This window comes from Serinus canaria, chromosome 17 (genome assembly GCF_022539315.1).
Source record: "Serinus canaria isolate serCan28SL12 chromosome 17, serCan2020, whole genome shotgun sequence".
Taxonomy (NCBI): Eukaryota; Metazoa; Chordata; class Aves; order Passeriformes; family Fringillidae; genus Serinus; species Serinus canaria.
Genome location: NC_066330.1, coordinates 3,458,235 through 3,472,286, shown reverse-complemented (window position 1 = coordinate 3,472,286; position 14,052 = coordinate 3,458,235). Strand labels below are relative to the sequence as shown.

The 14,052-nt window shown below is 50.7% G+C and overlaps 1 protein-coding gene across 2 annotated transcripts in view; it reads right to left on the bottom strand.

Annotated features, from left to right (window-relative positions):
• VAV2 (vav guanine nucleotide exchange factor 2) overlaps positions 1–14,052 on the bottom strand; it is a 110,219-nt gene that overhangs the window by 41,599 nt on the left and 54,568 nt on the right. For both annotated transcript variants that reach the window (XM_050981152.1, XM_030230146.2), the window contains exon 3: positions 4,697–4,755. In XM_050981152.1, the coding sequence (XP_050837109.1) occupies positions 4,697–4,755 (59 nt within the window). The remainder of the gene's footprint in view (positions 1–4,696; positions 4,756–14,052) is intronic.

Sequence of the window (14,052 nt, the reverse complement as noted above, 5' to 3'; positions counted from 1 at the left end):
CAGGGGCTGCAGGTCCAGCTCCCTGTGCCCCCTGCTCCTCCCCTGCCTGGGCACCTCCTGCCAGGAATGCTGCTCTGCCTCTCCCTTCCCATCCCTCCTCCCTTTCCCCCCACACATCCTGATTTTATTGGCAAGCTGTTCATATAGAAACTCAGGGCTGACAGTGCTGAATCCTCATTTTGGGCCTGTTTGATGCTTTACCTGGGCAAAGGGGAGAGGGATGAGGCTGGCAGGGCTGCAGGGAACCTTTCTTGGCTCCATCCTCCCTGCAGGCAGGATGCTGGTACTCATCTGGCTGCCTGGAGGTAGCTCTGACCTGGGCTAATCCCAGGGCTGAGCTTTTCTCCTCTCCCCTTTCTGTCTGCACTGGGGAGATGGGAAAAGTCACACAATCCTGGAATGGTTTGGAAGGGACCATAAGGGTCTTCCCATTCCAATCTCCCTAACCCAATATCCACTCCACCAGAGCCCCATCCAGCCTGGCCTGGAACACTTCCAGGGATGGAGCATCCACAGCTTCTCAGGGCAACCTGTTCCAAAAACCAGAGACAGGATGGCCAGGATGGCCATTCCACAGGGTGCCCATGGGCACCCAGCCCTGACAGCCTCTCCCACTGGACCTGCACTGGTCACTTTGTCATCCAGCTGACACAAATGGGTCCTGCCTTGGCCCCAGGAGGGGGAAAACTCATCCCTGTGTCCTTCCTGTCCTTCCCTCCATGGCCCAGCCAAAGCACTGCCACTGCTCCTGTGAGAGAAAACCTCCTCTGACAACCAGGATTCAAACCATCTGCAAATGTTTTTAACTGCCTTTTATCAACTGTGGTGCCTTCTGAGGAGAGTCACCCAGAGATTCAGCTCATGCAGAAGGATTTGCTCAGATTTAGGGCCTCCACAAAGGCCTCTGAACATGCAAACCCCTTCCCATCCTCAGCTGGGCTTTGCTGTGCACACATTAAAAATGCATGCAGGCAGCACGGGCCAATATCCCTGAACCTCCTGCTTTGCTTGCAGAACTCTGCTTCCAGGAAAAACACAGATCTCAGGGAGATGAATAAACAGATGCCCCCTGCTCTGCTCAGAGCTCCCTTTCAGCCCCCAGAGCACGAGGTGGATGGTGGAGCCCAGAGGACGCCAGGATGTGCCACAGGCAGCAGGGAACAGCCGTGGATGTGGCAAGAAAGTCTGAAGGGAAAACTGGAAAAAAAAAAAAAAAAGAAGCCTTGTTGTCCTCCAGAGAGCTGAGTTTGCTCAAGAAAACTTGGAATGAAAACGCAAAAAGGGAATGAAAATTCGGGAATGGAATGAAAATTCTTGCTCCAAAGCCCGGGAGAAGCTTTGCATGACATCCCTGTGCAAAGAGCAAGCTGCTACAGAACCCTGCAGGCTGCCTGGGAAGTGCCAGCCAGCGTGGGAATGGGGTAATGGAATTAGGGCTGCAGTGGAAAATCCTAGCTGGGTAATAAAGGCTCCTTGTTCAGGGATGGAGCACAGTGGAACTTCTCCCTGGAAGTGCTGACAGTCCTCCAAAGAGATGGAGGGAAGGATGGAACCAATAACAAATAAATCTCCTCTCCTGAGCAATGATTTTTCAGATCCTGTGCTGCTTTTGTGTGCAATTCTCAGCTTCATATGAGGGGATGGTGAGCTCTGTGCACAGAGCAGGGAGACAAAACAACTCCTTCTCCAGCTGGGGACCAAGGACAAATGATCCAAATCTCAAGATTTGGGTCATTCTCAAAGGCCCAAGAGTACAAACACCGTGAGCTGGAGAGAGAAAAACAAGGATGGGATCTGCTCTTTGTCCCTGTGTTCAACCCTCTGGGACAACAGAGGGATCAAAATCCCAGCAGAAAGTTCCCACCCCATCAGCACAGAGCCTGCTTCCTGCAGGATTTGTGCAAGCAGCCCTGGGATGGGGACAGGGCAGGCAGAGGATGGCCACAGCAGGGCTGTACTGCAGCTGCTGCACATTAGGCACGTTGCAAATAAAACCCTGCATTCAGGATGGAGTTTTTGCCCTGGTTGTGCTGCTTGTTCCTTGGAAGAAACACTCAGTCATCTCCTCAGAGCTACCCTGATAGCTATCTGCAGGACTCTGGGAAACAGGCCTCCTCTGGCAAGGCTCCTGCAGCCAGAAATTATTAAGACAGAAAGAGTGGATTTCTTTTTTTCACTGAACAGCACACAAGATTGATTTTTATTTTTCTCCACACCATGAAACTTATTCGAGGACAAGGAACAGGCTTTGGGATTTATTTCACTGTTAATTTGTGATCCTGATTCTCAGGCCCTAAAACAGGGATTGGAGCAGAGCCACATTCATGCTGTGGGGCTGAAGACCACAAAATCCACCCAGCATCCAAATTTCACTGTATTTACCATGGTTTTAAGCACTGTGCCTAAGCCAACAAGATTTTTCCCACTTTCAGGGGAAGCATCTTCACTGGGAGAGGGAAGAGGATGGACCCAATGAGCTGTGGTGGCTGATGTGAGCAGTCCCTTCAGGGAGCCAGAGCTGCTGCTGGTTCCCACAAGATTAGATTAATTCAGATTCATCCATTTGAGATTAGCTTCTGCCATTGAGGGGTTTGTGATGGTGCAGCAAGAAATCACCTAATTTAAAGGCAAGAAGATGCAGCAATGGACCAAGCCAGGGCTCTGTGGCTGCAGGGGACAGTGAGATGGGAGGCAGCACTCCCAGGAGGGTATTTTCCTGGAATTACAGAATTCATTTCGAGTCTGTTCTATTTTCCAGCTCAAGGAGTGACAGCATTGTCTGTTCCTGCAGAGCTGGAGGAGATACAGGGTTAATACACAGGAAAACAGGGTTAGAAGCAAAGGCTCATAAGCTCTGTGCTATTCTTGTGTAATTATGGTGCCAAAGGCTTCCAAGATAAAGGATTTTAGTGGGAACTGTAAATGCCAGCTGTAAAATGAATGAGAAAAAGCCACAAGAACAGCAAAGCCTCCCTTGTCTCTGCATCCCAGCTATGCCCAGCCCTCACACAACCAACAGGGGCTCAGCCAAGCCTTCCCAGGGGATGGCAGCTCCTTCCTCCTCTGAGCTGGATCCAGGACCCCCTCCCTGCCCTGGGAAGGGCTTTGCCAGGGGTGACACCTGGGACCCTCCCAGTGATGCCCCAAGATTAAACCCAGCTGTAGCAATGCTGTGATAGCCTTGACAAGGGAAGAGAATGATGGGGAGGACTCCATGGATATCTGAAGGCTAATTAATGACTTTATTATGCTATATTATTCTGTACATCTAAAACTGAACCTGCCAAGCACTCAACCCTGCACAGAATCTGGTGACTGTCACCCAACAGTCCCAGCACTTTTGGCCCTGACAGGCCAAGGAAACAAAGCACCATCACTCTGGGTAAACAATCTCTATGTTGCATTCTACTCTGGCACAAACACAGGCACAGCAAATTATAAGAATTGTGGGTTTTTTCGCTGAGGTTCAGAGAATGTGAATCCCAGAAATATTCTTGGGAAGAATTGTGCCTTGTTTTTTCTCTGGGAAGAGAAACGTGGGGCTGCACCCAGCCCTTGCCAAGGCACTGCACATTGTGCCTGTGAATCCCCCAGCCTCCAAACCCCTTGGATGCTCTCTTCCCTTAAAACAAAAACCACTGCAGGCTCCTGCAGGACTCAGGGCTATCATCACAACAAACAGCCCTGAACTTACAGCACATCTTTCTTCCCCAGACCCTCGGCCCTGCCTCTCCCCCAGCCCTGCTGGGATCTGTGTTTAACAGATGGGAAGGCTCTGAGCTGGTTTTACACGTGAAAAGCTGTTCCCCTCCAGCAATCTCAGCACAGACAAGGCAGGGAAAATATGTTCCAACAGTGGGAGTGGTGGCAGGGGGTGCTGGGGGTGGGTGGCAGGGCTGGAAGGGGGCAGGGATCCCATCCATCCCTTCATCCTGGCTGTGCCTGGCTTGGGATGCACCACAGATCCCCACCAGAGCAGCAGCAGCACACGTGCTGTGGAGAAAATCCAATGTGTTCTATAGCTGGGAGGGGTGAAAACACACACACTCCCTCCCCAGGAAAACCAGGAGAGGTAATTCAGGCTGCAAACCCATCCCTGTTATAGCTGTGGCCCTAATGAGATGTTCCCAGATTAATAATACAAATGCACTCTAACGAGGAAAAGCAATTGCGAAGCAATTTTGCAGGGAGGTGAACAAAGAGCAGGATAACAGCTCTGCTTAATAGGGGCTGTCTGCTGCCTTTCATTCCTTCTGCACTGCTCCCTCAGAGCAGGAGCAGGCAGCACACCCTGCCATCCCACCCCCTCACCCAGCATGTGCCTGTGACACAGCCAGGGCACATTTCCCAGTGTTAGGGGCAGAAAGGTCCCTGGGCTCTCCTGCACAGGGGCAGGGGACACTGGGGACAGCTCCTGGGCACTGCTGGCTTTCCTGGGATCCTCTGTGGAGTTGAGCAAAACCTCCAGCTAGAGACAGCAAAACTCTCCCTGCTGCCCTCCCCAGCATGGACAGTGCACACAGTTCCTCAGGTTTTCACTTATTTCATCTGCAGCTATTCCCACCTGCATCCCAAAGGTGTCTGTTTAACTCCATTGTGTGCAGCTTCCAAAGAGTCTGATGGGATTAAATACAAGGAATATGGAGAGGGGGAGAGGGAGATGTTACTTGAAGGCATCATATGGAAAGGATCTTACCTAATTCCTTTGGTTTGAGCAATACTGTGGAAGGAGAGCCTGGACACTGCAGAGATCACCTGGAAATGAGAGAAGAAGAGGTTGGTGTGCTTCCTGAGGACACAGGAAGGTTTGGTGGGAGCCCAAGGACCCCAGCCTGGTGCTTGGAGCTGGCCCCCACTGGAATGGAAGTGCTCCAGTCCCCCCCCCGAGTGTCACAGTGTCACCATCAGGGCTGGGAGCACCCTGCCAGTGCCAACCCTGCTTCAGGTTCCACCACTGAGCACAAAAGACATTGAACCCTCAGGATATTAGTGAACAGCTTCATCTGAGGAAATTCCATCCCCACACTCATTTAATGAGCCCAGACCTGCCCTGACAGGTTTTATGCAACACTAAGAAGCATTGAGAAAACCCTCTTGCTTGGTGTTTTATTACAAAAGGATTACAACTCCTTTCGTGGCTCTCCTCGCACAAAATGATCTTATTGAGGCAAACTTGCCAAGGCTGAACAGCTCTGAGCTCTTGCAATTCAATAAAGATGCATCATCAGTCTGTCAGAGGTGAGTGCAGACCATCGCCCTTTTCTGGCAGAAAACAGCCAGGAGTGATTCAACACCAAAATATTCTCATCAGCACTGCAATCAGGAGCAATAAAACCACCAGGTTTTCCAGAAGAACTCCCATTTTTGATGGAAGTTTTAATTGCTATGGGGAATTTTCAATGAAGAGGAACAAAGGATGGGTTTGAGGTAGATTTAAAGTGTGTTTTACCCTTGTTCACATTCACCGTTTCAGAGCTGGAGGGATAAAAACAAACCTGTTATTTTTGGACTGGTGTCCAATCTCCTGGGATGGGACATGGAGAAAGGGCTGAGTGGGCTCCAGGTGTACAAACCCAACCCCTGGGGGCTGCTGCTGCCTGGGGCTGCCCTGCATCCAACCCAGCCACAGGGACCCCTTTGTTTAGGAATTTTACCTTGGGATGCTCCCCTGGCTTGCTGAGCCACCTCCACACCACCCACCAGCGACCACATCCCTGGATTTTCTCCTGGGATGAACTCAGAGCCACATTTTTATCCCAGGACATCAATGAGAGCCTCATCTCAGACCACCCTTTTCCTCCACACTTTTGCAACCTTCATCCCTCCCATTTTTCACGTGCCATGAATGCCAGCCTGGCTGTCAGCTGCTGGTGTGGAGCCAAAGCCAGGGCATCAACCAAAAAATTGGGAAATCACACACAAAGTGGGTGATTTCCACATGGAAAACAGGGAACAGAACATCCCTGAGAGGCTCCAGGGCTCACCAGGACACAGAACACCTCGAGTGGTACCTGGAAAACCCAGCCCAGACAGAGCACAGAGACTGGAAACTCCCCTGGCAACCCCAGCCCTGCTCCAGGGGGCTTAAAATAGCACCAGGGAAGTCCTAGACTGACTGAATGAGTCTCTTCCATGCTCTATTTTTAGCCTTCTGAAGTAAAAATCCAGTTTATGAATCAGACAGTGCCACTGCGGGGTTTGACTTCCAGGGAAATGTAAGTTCCCTGTTCTCCTCCCCAGCAAGGTTCCCTTTGTTCTCTGCTGAGCAGCCCCGAGCTCTGCTCATCCTGGCACATCAAAGCCTGGCACTGCTTCCATAGGAGCCAGCACAGCCCAGTGAGGATCCCAAATCCACTGATCCCAAATCCACTGATCCCAAACCCACTGATCCCAATTCCACAGAATCCCAAATCCCAAATCCACATTCAGGTGAAGAAGTGAGGAGCCAGCACAGCCCAGTGAGGATCCCATATCCACTGAGCCCAAACCCACTGATCCCAAACCCACAGATCCCAAATCCACTGATCCCAATCCCACTGATCCTAAACTCACTGATCCCAATTCCACTGATCCCAATCCCACTGATCCCAAATCCACTGATCCCAATTCCACTGATCCCAATCCCACTGATCCCAAATCCACTGATCCCAATTCCACTGATCCCAAACCCACAGATCCCAATTCCACAGAATCCCGAATCCCAAATCCACATTCAGGTGAAGAAGTGAAGAGCCAGCACAGCCCAGTGAGGATCCCAAATCCACTGATCCCAAATCCACTGATCCCAAATCCATGGATTCCAAATCCACACTCAGGTGAGGAAGTGAGGAGCCAGCACAGCCCAGTGAGGATCCCAAACCCACTGATCCCAAACCCACACTCAGCTGACAAAGCCAAGCCACCCAGTGAGAGGGATCAGGCACAAAAAGCCTCCTTGAAGCATCTCCAGCAGGACTGTCCCAATATCAGGAATATTTTTCCCAACACCTCCCAAGAGCAAGACAAGCCAAGTGCCAGGCCAGCTCCTCCCAGATCCCAGCCCCCAGCCAGGGAAGTGTCTAAGGATAAGTAATCCTCTCCATTTCCATAGGATTAAACAACATTATTAAAACTAACTCAGCCCTTGAGTGTTTGCTAAACTGTGTCTCATGTTCCCCTGTAAAACAGCTTTTCTCTGCAGGCAAACCCAGGCCTGATTCTGGCTCTGGGGTTAGCTCAGGATCTGTCCCACACCCACAGGGCAGCAGGAGGGGCCCTGATCCCAGCTGAGGTTTTTCCCTGCTCCTGGAATAGCAGGACACACCAAAACAGATATTCCAACCTGCCCTGAACACTTCAGGGATGGAGCAGCCACAGCTTCTCTGGGCAACTTTGCCAGGGCCTCCCCAAAAGTTCCTTCCCAATATCCATCCAACCCAAATCTCTGTCAGTTTAAAGCCATTCCCCCTTGTCCTGCCACTCCATCCCTTGCCAAAAGTCACCCTCCAAGTCATTTGAAGATGTTGTTTGGAAAACTATTCTCATATCTGTGCATTTTTCTTCAGGAGATGTAGGGCTGTGGGTTTTACCAACAGGGGCTTATGCAGATTATTGCTATTATTATTACTTCTTCACCCATTTCTCCATGCAATTTCCTCCCTGGAAGCTGCATTCAGCACACAGAATTACCATAAAAGCTATATATAACATCCCACTGACAATAAGATGGCAGGAATATAAATAGGAATATAAAGGTACCACAGGCAGGTGGTGCACAGACACTTTTCTCTACCAGTCACCTGCAAAGGCTTCGTGGGGAAATTTCTGGTGGTTTTGCTATGACATTCCTGAAATTCCAGTGTGCTTTGTATTGATGGTTGAATCCAACCACCCAGCTGATCATGTACTGACCAGAGAGATCACTGCTGCAAAACAGCAGCACCACAAAGTGAGGCACGAGCCCTGCAGGTGACTTCAGGTTTAAAAAAGGCCCTGAGTTCTGCACTTTGTGGGAAAAAGAAAGAAAATAAAAATAAAATAAAATAATCAAGACTCAGAGTAGGTTCCTCACACTCACTGGTCACTTTGGTAAACAACAAAGTGAGTAAAGAAATGGGATTTTTGAAAAGAATTTTTTAAAACCCACAATAGCCACACTACTTCAATAAAAATTCACCACTTTTCTTCCTTACTTCCAACACTTTCTTTTAGGAATTACAAATTTTAAAATAAACCAAAGCCAAATAGAAAATAAATGATTATGTTCACTGCTCTTCTGCTTCCTCTGGCATTGTTTATGGCTGATGGTATCTCTGAGCATCTAGAAAACTCTAAAATAAACTTGTTTTTATTTGAAAAAACAAACTGACCCAGCTGGGCTGGGGAACACTTTGCATAGGAGGAACTTTCCAGCTCTGGGCACTCCAGGAGTGACCCTGGGAGCAGGAATGAGCTCACAGCCAGCACTGAGCATTTCCAGAACAAATTTCCTTCTCAGCAAACCAGGAGCTCTGCCCAAAACTGATAACCCTGGGCAGAGATTTCTCTGTGCCACCTCTGCACATGCCCTGCCAGGGAGAGGGGCTTTCACTGCCTGCAGTTACAGGGAGTCATTTCTGCTTTGCCCCTGAACTCAGAAAGGGCAAAACAAATCCTCAGGCCAAACATCCCCAGCCTCAGGCAGAAACTTGAGCCCAGAAGCAGAGACAAACTGATGGTATCTCTGAGCAACCAGAAAATCTCTCAAATAAACTCTCTCAGGTCTGGAAAAACAAAGCAGCTGGGCTGGGGAGCACTTGGCATGGGAGGAAGGCAGAGACACCATTTCCGAGCTGGATAATGGCACCCCTCCATCAAAACAGTGCCAGGGACAGGAATGCTCAAAGGAAAGCAGTCCTCAGAGCAAGGAGGATTTGATCCAGCTGCCTCCTGCCTGAGGTGCTGCAGAATCCTGGATTTTGTCCCATTGGAGCACCTGGAGCTCCTGTTTGCTCTCCTCCCTGCACACCTGGGCACCCCCCTGGGCTGGGCACCACCAGGGATTTGCACACCAAGGTCTCACCAGCAGCTTGCAGCCTCCCACCTCTCTGTTTGCACATCCCTGTGCCATGGTTTGGACCTTGGCTGGGCCAGCCTGGAAATGCAGAACAGCCCAGAGAGTGAGGGGAGCACAAACCACAACCTGCCTGCTCTGGATCCATTTGTGTTCTTGCCTGGGGCATAAACCTGCCAGAGCTGATGCCTTGGGAAGGCTGAGATAGAACAGAGGCTGGACAGAGCTACAGAGTAAAGCAGGGATTTATTCCAAGGATCTCCTCCATGGATCCACCTTGGGCAGCAGCAGAGCCCAGACAGGGCTGCACCCAAGATGAACCAAAATGAACCCAAGATGAACCAAAATGGCCCCAAAATGAACCCAGGATGAACCAAAATGGTCCCAAAATGAACCCAAGATGACCCAAAATGAACCCAAGATGAACCAAAATGGTCCCAAAATGCATGGCCGGGCATGGGGTCTCTCCCTGGGATCAGCTCTGCTCCATTCCCACCTTGCAGTTCATTGTCCCAGCCCAGCTTTAGCCCAGGCAGTCCCAGCCTTGTTTTTCTCTCTCCAGCCCACGGGGTTTGTGCTCCTGGGCTGAGATTTGGCTCATTTGTCCTTGGTGCCCAGCTGGAGCAGGAATTGTTTTGTCTCCCTGCTCTGGGCACAGAGCTCTCCATCCCATAATGTGAAGCCCAGACCCACACACTAAAGCAGCACAGAATCTGAAGAATATAAAAGCTAAACCTGAGGCATCAAGCCCAAGCCAGCCCTTTTCCCAGGACACAGAGCAGCCAGGACTCCTGCTGCTGCTTCAGCATCCTGGGAATTCACTGGGGAATTCCTTAAATCACCATCTCCTGGTGCAAGCTGAGCAGAGCATCATCCCTGGCTGGGCAGGAGCAGTCAGCCATGGTGTGATGTTGTCCTGGGCTGCCAAGGGTGGGCACAGCCCCATGAAAGGATCCAATCAGATGGATTTTCCTACAGCCACCCTCTCAAACCAGCCCACATCCAGCCAGCTGCCTGCTGAGGATGAGGCTGCTCAGTCATAACTGGTTTGGACAACTGGTTTGAGCCTTTCCAGTGCCTGCCTGGGTGATGTCCCCAGGGGCTCCACTTCACCTGCCCAGGGATGCCACAGCTTCTCCTGCCACTCCCTCTCATGCCAGGCGTGGTGTTTGCTGGCATCCAGCTCCTGGAGAGGTGCCAGCTGAGCTGATTTGGGCTGATACAGATTTGATAAGGATTTGAAATCAAAGCCAGGGGGGTTTTCCTGTGATGGCACATCCAGGCTTCTGTCCCTGTATTCACTGCAAGGACGTCTGGGGACGTCTGGGCATGGTGAAGCCTCTTCCCCCCTCCAACAAACACCAGGGATCCTTCCCTGCCATTCCATTTGCTTTATTGCTGGTCCCAGAGCTCTGGCAGCTCCTCCTCCTCCCCAGCCCCACAGGGTGGTGAAGCCCATTAGCTGTGAAGTGCTTGAATGGGCTCTTAAAAACAACGTTATTAAACCATCACTATTTTGTATTAAACCCATGATTTGGTCACATTACGTGCTGGGGATGCAAATATTAAATCACTGGGCAAAGCCACTGCTGATTTCCAGTGGGAACAGGATTTGTGTAGGATTTTAACAGGTTTGTTTTGGGCTCTTTGGGGTTGGCACCATGTCTAAAATCATGAAGCCTTTCAAGAGTGAGCAGTCACTGCAAAACCAGCACCATTCCCTTTCAAGGAGGAGAAAAGAACAATTCAGGTGGATTTATGGCTACTGCTAGAAAATCTCTGCACTCTGTCACACCACCATAAGTTATCCAGATGCACACCCCCCATCTCCCATATTTAAGACACCAATTTGTCTTTTGCCATCACAGACCAGCTGAGGAAGGAAGGGAACACTGCCACACATCTCTGGTGTCCCTAAACCTGCTGTCTGTGTGTCAGAGGTGTCTGTGCTCCTCTGTCCCCACCTGGCCAGGGGCAGGGCAGGTCCCTCACCTTCCCAGGACACAGAGAAGATCCAAAGGCAACCAGAGAAGAGGCAAAGCAGCCCAACAGAGAGAAGGAGCCACAACCCAGCCCAGCCACAGCCCCGCTCCCTGCTCAGCTCCAAACAGAGGAATTAATGCCCTGAAACTCCAGGGCCTGCTTTGTGCTGCTGAGCTCCTCTAACACAGCAGCAATAAAGAGTTATTCTGCTCCTTAATGGGCTCTCTCCTCCACTGAGCCACTGCCTCGTTCAGGACTTTTATTATCTCTCTGTGATAGCAGCGAGGAGCTGCCTTTGATGGGACTTTAAAAGCCTCAGGGGGGGAAACCCAGCAGTTTCTCAAGTGAGCCAACACCAAAGTCAACACAGATGAGCTGGGAAAGAGCCTCCAGCTGAACAGGGCACAGAGATTGATTTGATGGCCCTGGAATAGTGGGAGCAGTGAGCTCAGCAGCACCCATGGGTGCTGGATGTGCTCCCTCCAAATTAAAGAGATTACAAAATTGCCTTTTAAGAAGAAAAAAATCCAGGGTGTGCTCCTTTGCATGGCTTTGTGATGGTTAGAAAAAGAGCTTGTCCTTTGGGAAAGGAGGGTGATGAGGGAGGGGGACTGGGCTTTTTCCTGCAAATTAGGGGGCGGGAAAACCACAAACAAACTGGCTTGGCTCAGGTGAGCACCAAGCAGAACTTCTCATTCCACACCCCAACACAGCCCCTCTGCTCTGTCCAGCTCCTTCCCCTGGCCCTAATTAGCTGTTGGCTAATGAACCTGGAAGGATGCCCAGCTCTGAGCAGCAGAGGAGGGGGCTGGAGCGTGGGAAGGTGTGGAACACGTGGCAGGACGTGGGCGCTGACAGCTCCGACCTCGCCGAGCCCCTGCTGAAAGCCACCAAGCTGTGCTGGGCACTTGGCCCAGAATGAGGGGCAGGAAGGGGGGAAAAAGGCAAAAATAAAAATCCTTAAAAGCATTAATTAGCTTCAAATGCTGGTTAAAGGGTTCACACAGGCAGTCTGCAAACCCTGAGCTGCCACAAGGACACCTCGTGCCCAGGTGTGCGAGCACGGGGAAGGGAACACCAGCAGGAAAAGTGGTCCAAACCCTGGCCAGGATGCTCTGGATGGATCTCTGCAGGCATGGGGAAGGGAACACCAGCAGGAAAAGTGGTCCAAACCCTGGCCAGGATGCTCTGGATGGATCTCTGCAGGCATGGGGAAGGGAGCACCAGCAGGACAGGTGGTCCAAACCCTGGCCAGGATGCTCTGGATGGATCTCTGCAGGCTTTGGAGAGCCTGGAAAAGGCTCAGAGCCCACACCATGCTAAGAGTGGTTTTAAGTATCATATCTGTGCTTTCCATGGATGTAACAACCAGGAATATTCAGGGAAAGGGTCGTGCAGACAACTCCTGACCCCACAGCACTGATGCAAAAGGATAGGATGGACAGACAACCCCAAAAATGACCCCAATATTTGTCTTATGCCATAGGGAACACCAGGACAGGCTCAACTTTGTCAGAAATCAGCTGCTCCTGCTAAACATTTGAATTCAGTCAGATTTAATTCAGTTTACTCCCCAAATTGTGGGCCAGCTGCTTCACAACCTCATCCCCTCCTCGTGCCAAAGGGCTCCGGGTCCTTCTCAGACCCCAGCCCATAACTCTGGCTGCCCAAAGTCAGGCACTCAAGCCAAACCCTCATCTCGTGACCCAAAAAGAGCCACCCCAAGAAACTTTTCCAGGGAAAAGCCTCTGTCAGAGGCACCCAAAGTAAAAAACTGCTCAGGCAGAGCAGGGAAAAGGAGCAGCTCACGTTTATCCCTGGTGGTAGAAGGTGAGGCAGGGGCATGGCTCTGCTCACAGCTGTCACCTGGGCTGTCCTCACCTGGAATTCTGCACTGGCCTGGCACAGATCACCCAGAAAAGCTCTGCCTGCCCCATCCCTGGAATTGCTGAAAGAGGCTTGGGGCAACCTGGGCTAGTGAAGGTGTCCCTGCTCATGGCAGGGACAGGGACAAGATGCACTTTAATGTCCAAATTCTGTGTTTTCATCACTCCCTGCCCAGACTCTAAATTAAAAGCTGCCAGCCCAGCCAGCACACCCCATCCCAGCCCTTTCCTCAGCTCCACCTTGAGATATTCCAAGTGAGTTCCAGACTAGGGTTCCTTGCACACTGCAAGGAGAGGCCCTCCTGCAAAAACATCCCCCCCTTTTCCCCCAGTATTGATTGGATTTGTTGAAACAGATGGAGAAAACAGCTAGTCAGATGCAAAACACGGATATCCAAACCTGCTTCCAAGAAACTGGCTCTAATCTGTATTAAATTTAATCCCTTTCCATCAAGGCCTGGGATGGAAGCAGAAAATATCACAGATTTTCACATACCTCTGGGTTCCCATTTCCTCTTGGCTCCAGAAGGGAGCTGGGAGGTCAGAGAATAACATGTGGGGCACCAAAAAAGAAAAAGAGGTTTAGGAAGGTTTTGCATGTGCAGGAGAAATTGGAAGCATCCATATGAAACCAATCCACTTGCACAAAGAGGAATTTACCTACTGGGGAGAGAGAGAGCTCAGAATTCTCCTTGCCTGATTTCCTTCATCATTATCCCAGGTGCTAAAGGAAAAAATGCAGCTGTGTGTAAAAACAACACAAAGGAAAGTGTTTAAAAGCCTTTTTTTTTTCTTTTTGCATTTTGCAGAGCCCCCAATTTCTGGAAGGGCTACACAGCCTCCAGGTTTCTCCAGAGAAGTTGAAATCCTTTCCAGCCCCAGAGCAGCACCTGGTGGGAGACACCCAGGCCATCTGCAGATGGACAGACAAAGGTTTGTCCCTCCCTGCCACACCCAGGGCTTTGGTTTGGGAGTCCCCATCCCAGTGGATGGAAATATCCCACCTGCAGCTTGACCCTGCCCAGGCTGCTGTGCTCCAAGCCCTGAAGCTTTGCCATTGATCCCTCAGGCTGGATTTATCCTGCAGTTCTGCTTCACTCCCCCCATCCCATCCTACCTGCAAAGCATCAGCTCTGCCCCAGAGAGCCTCAG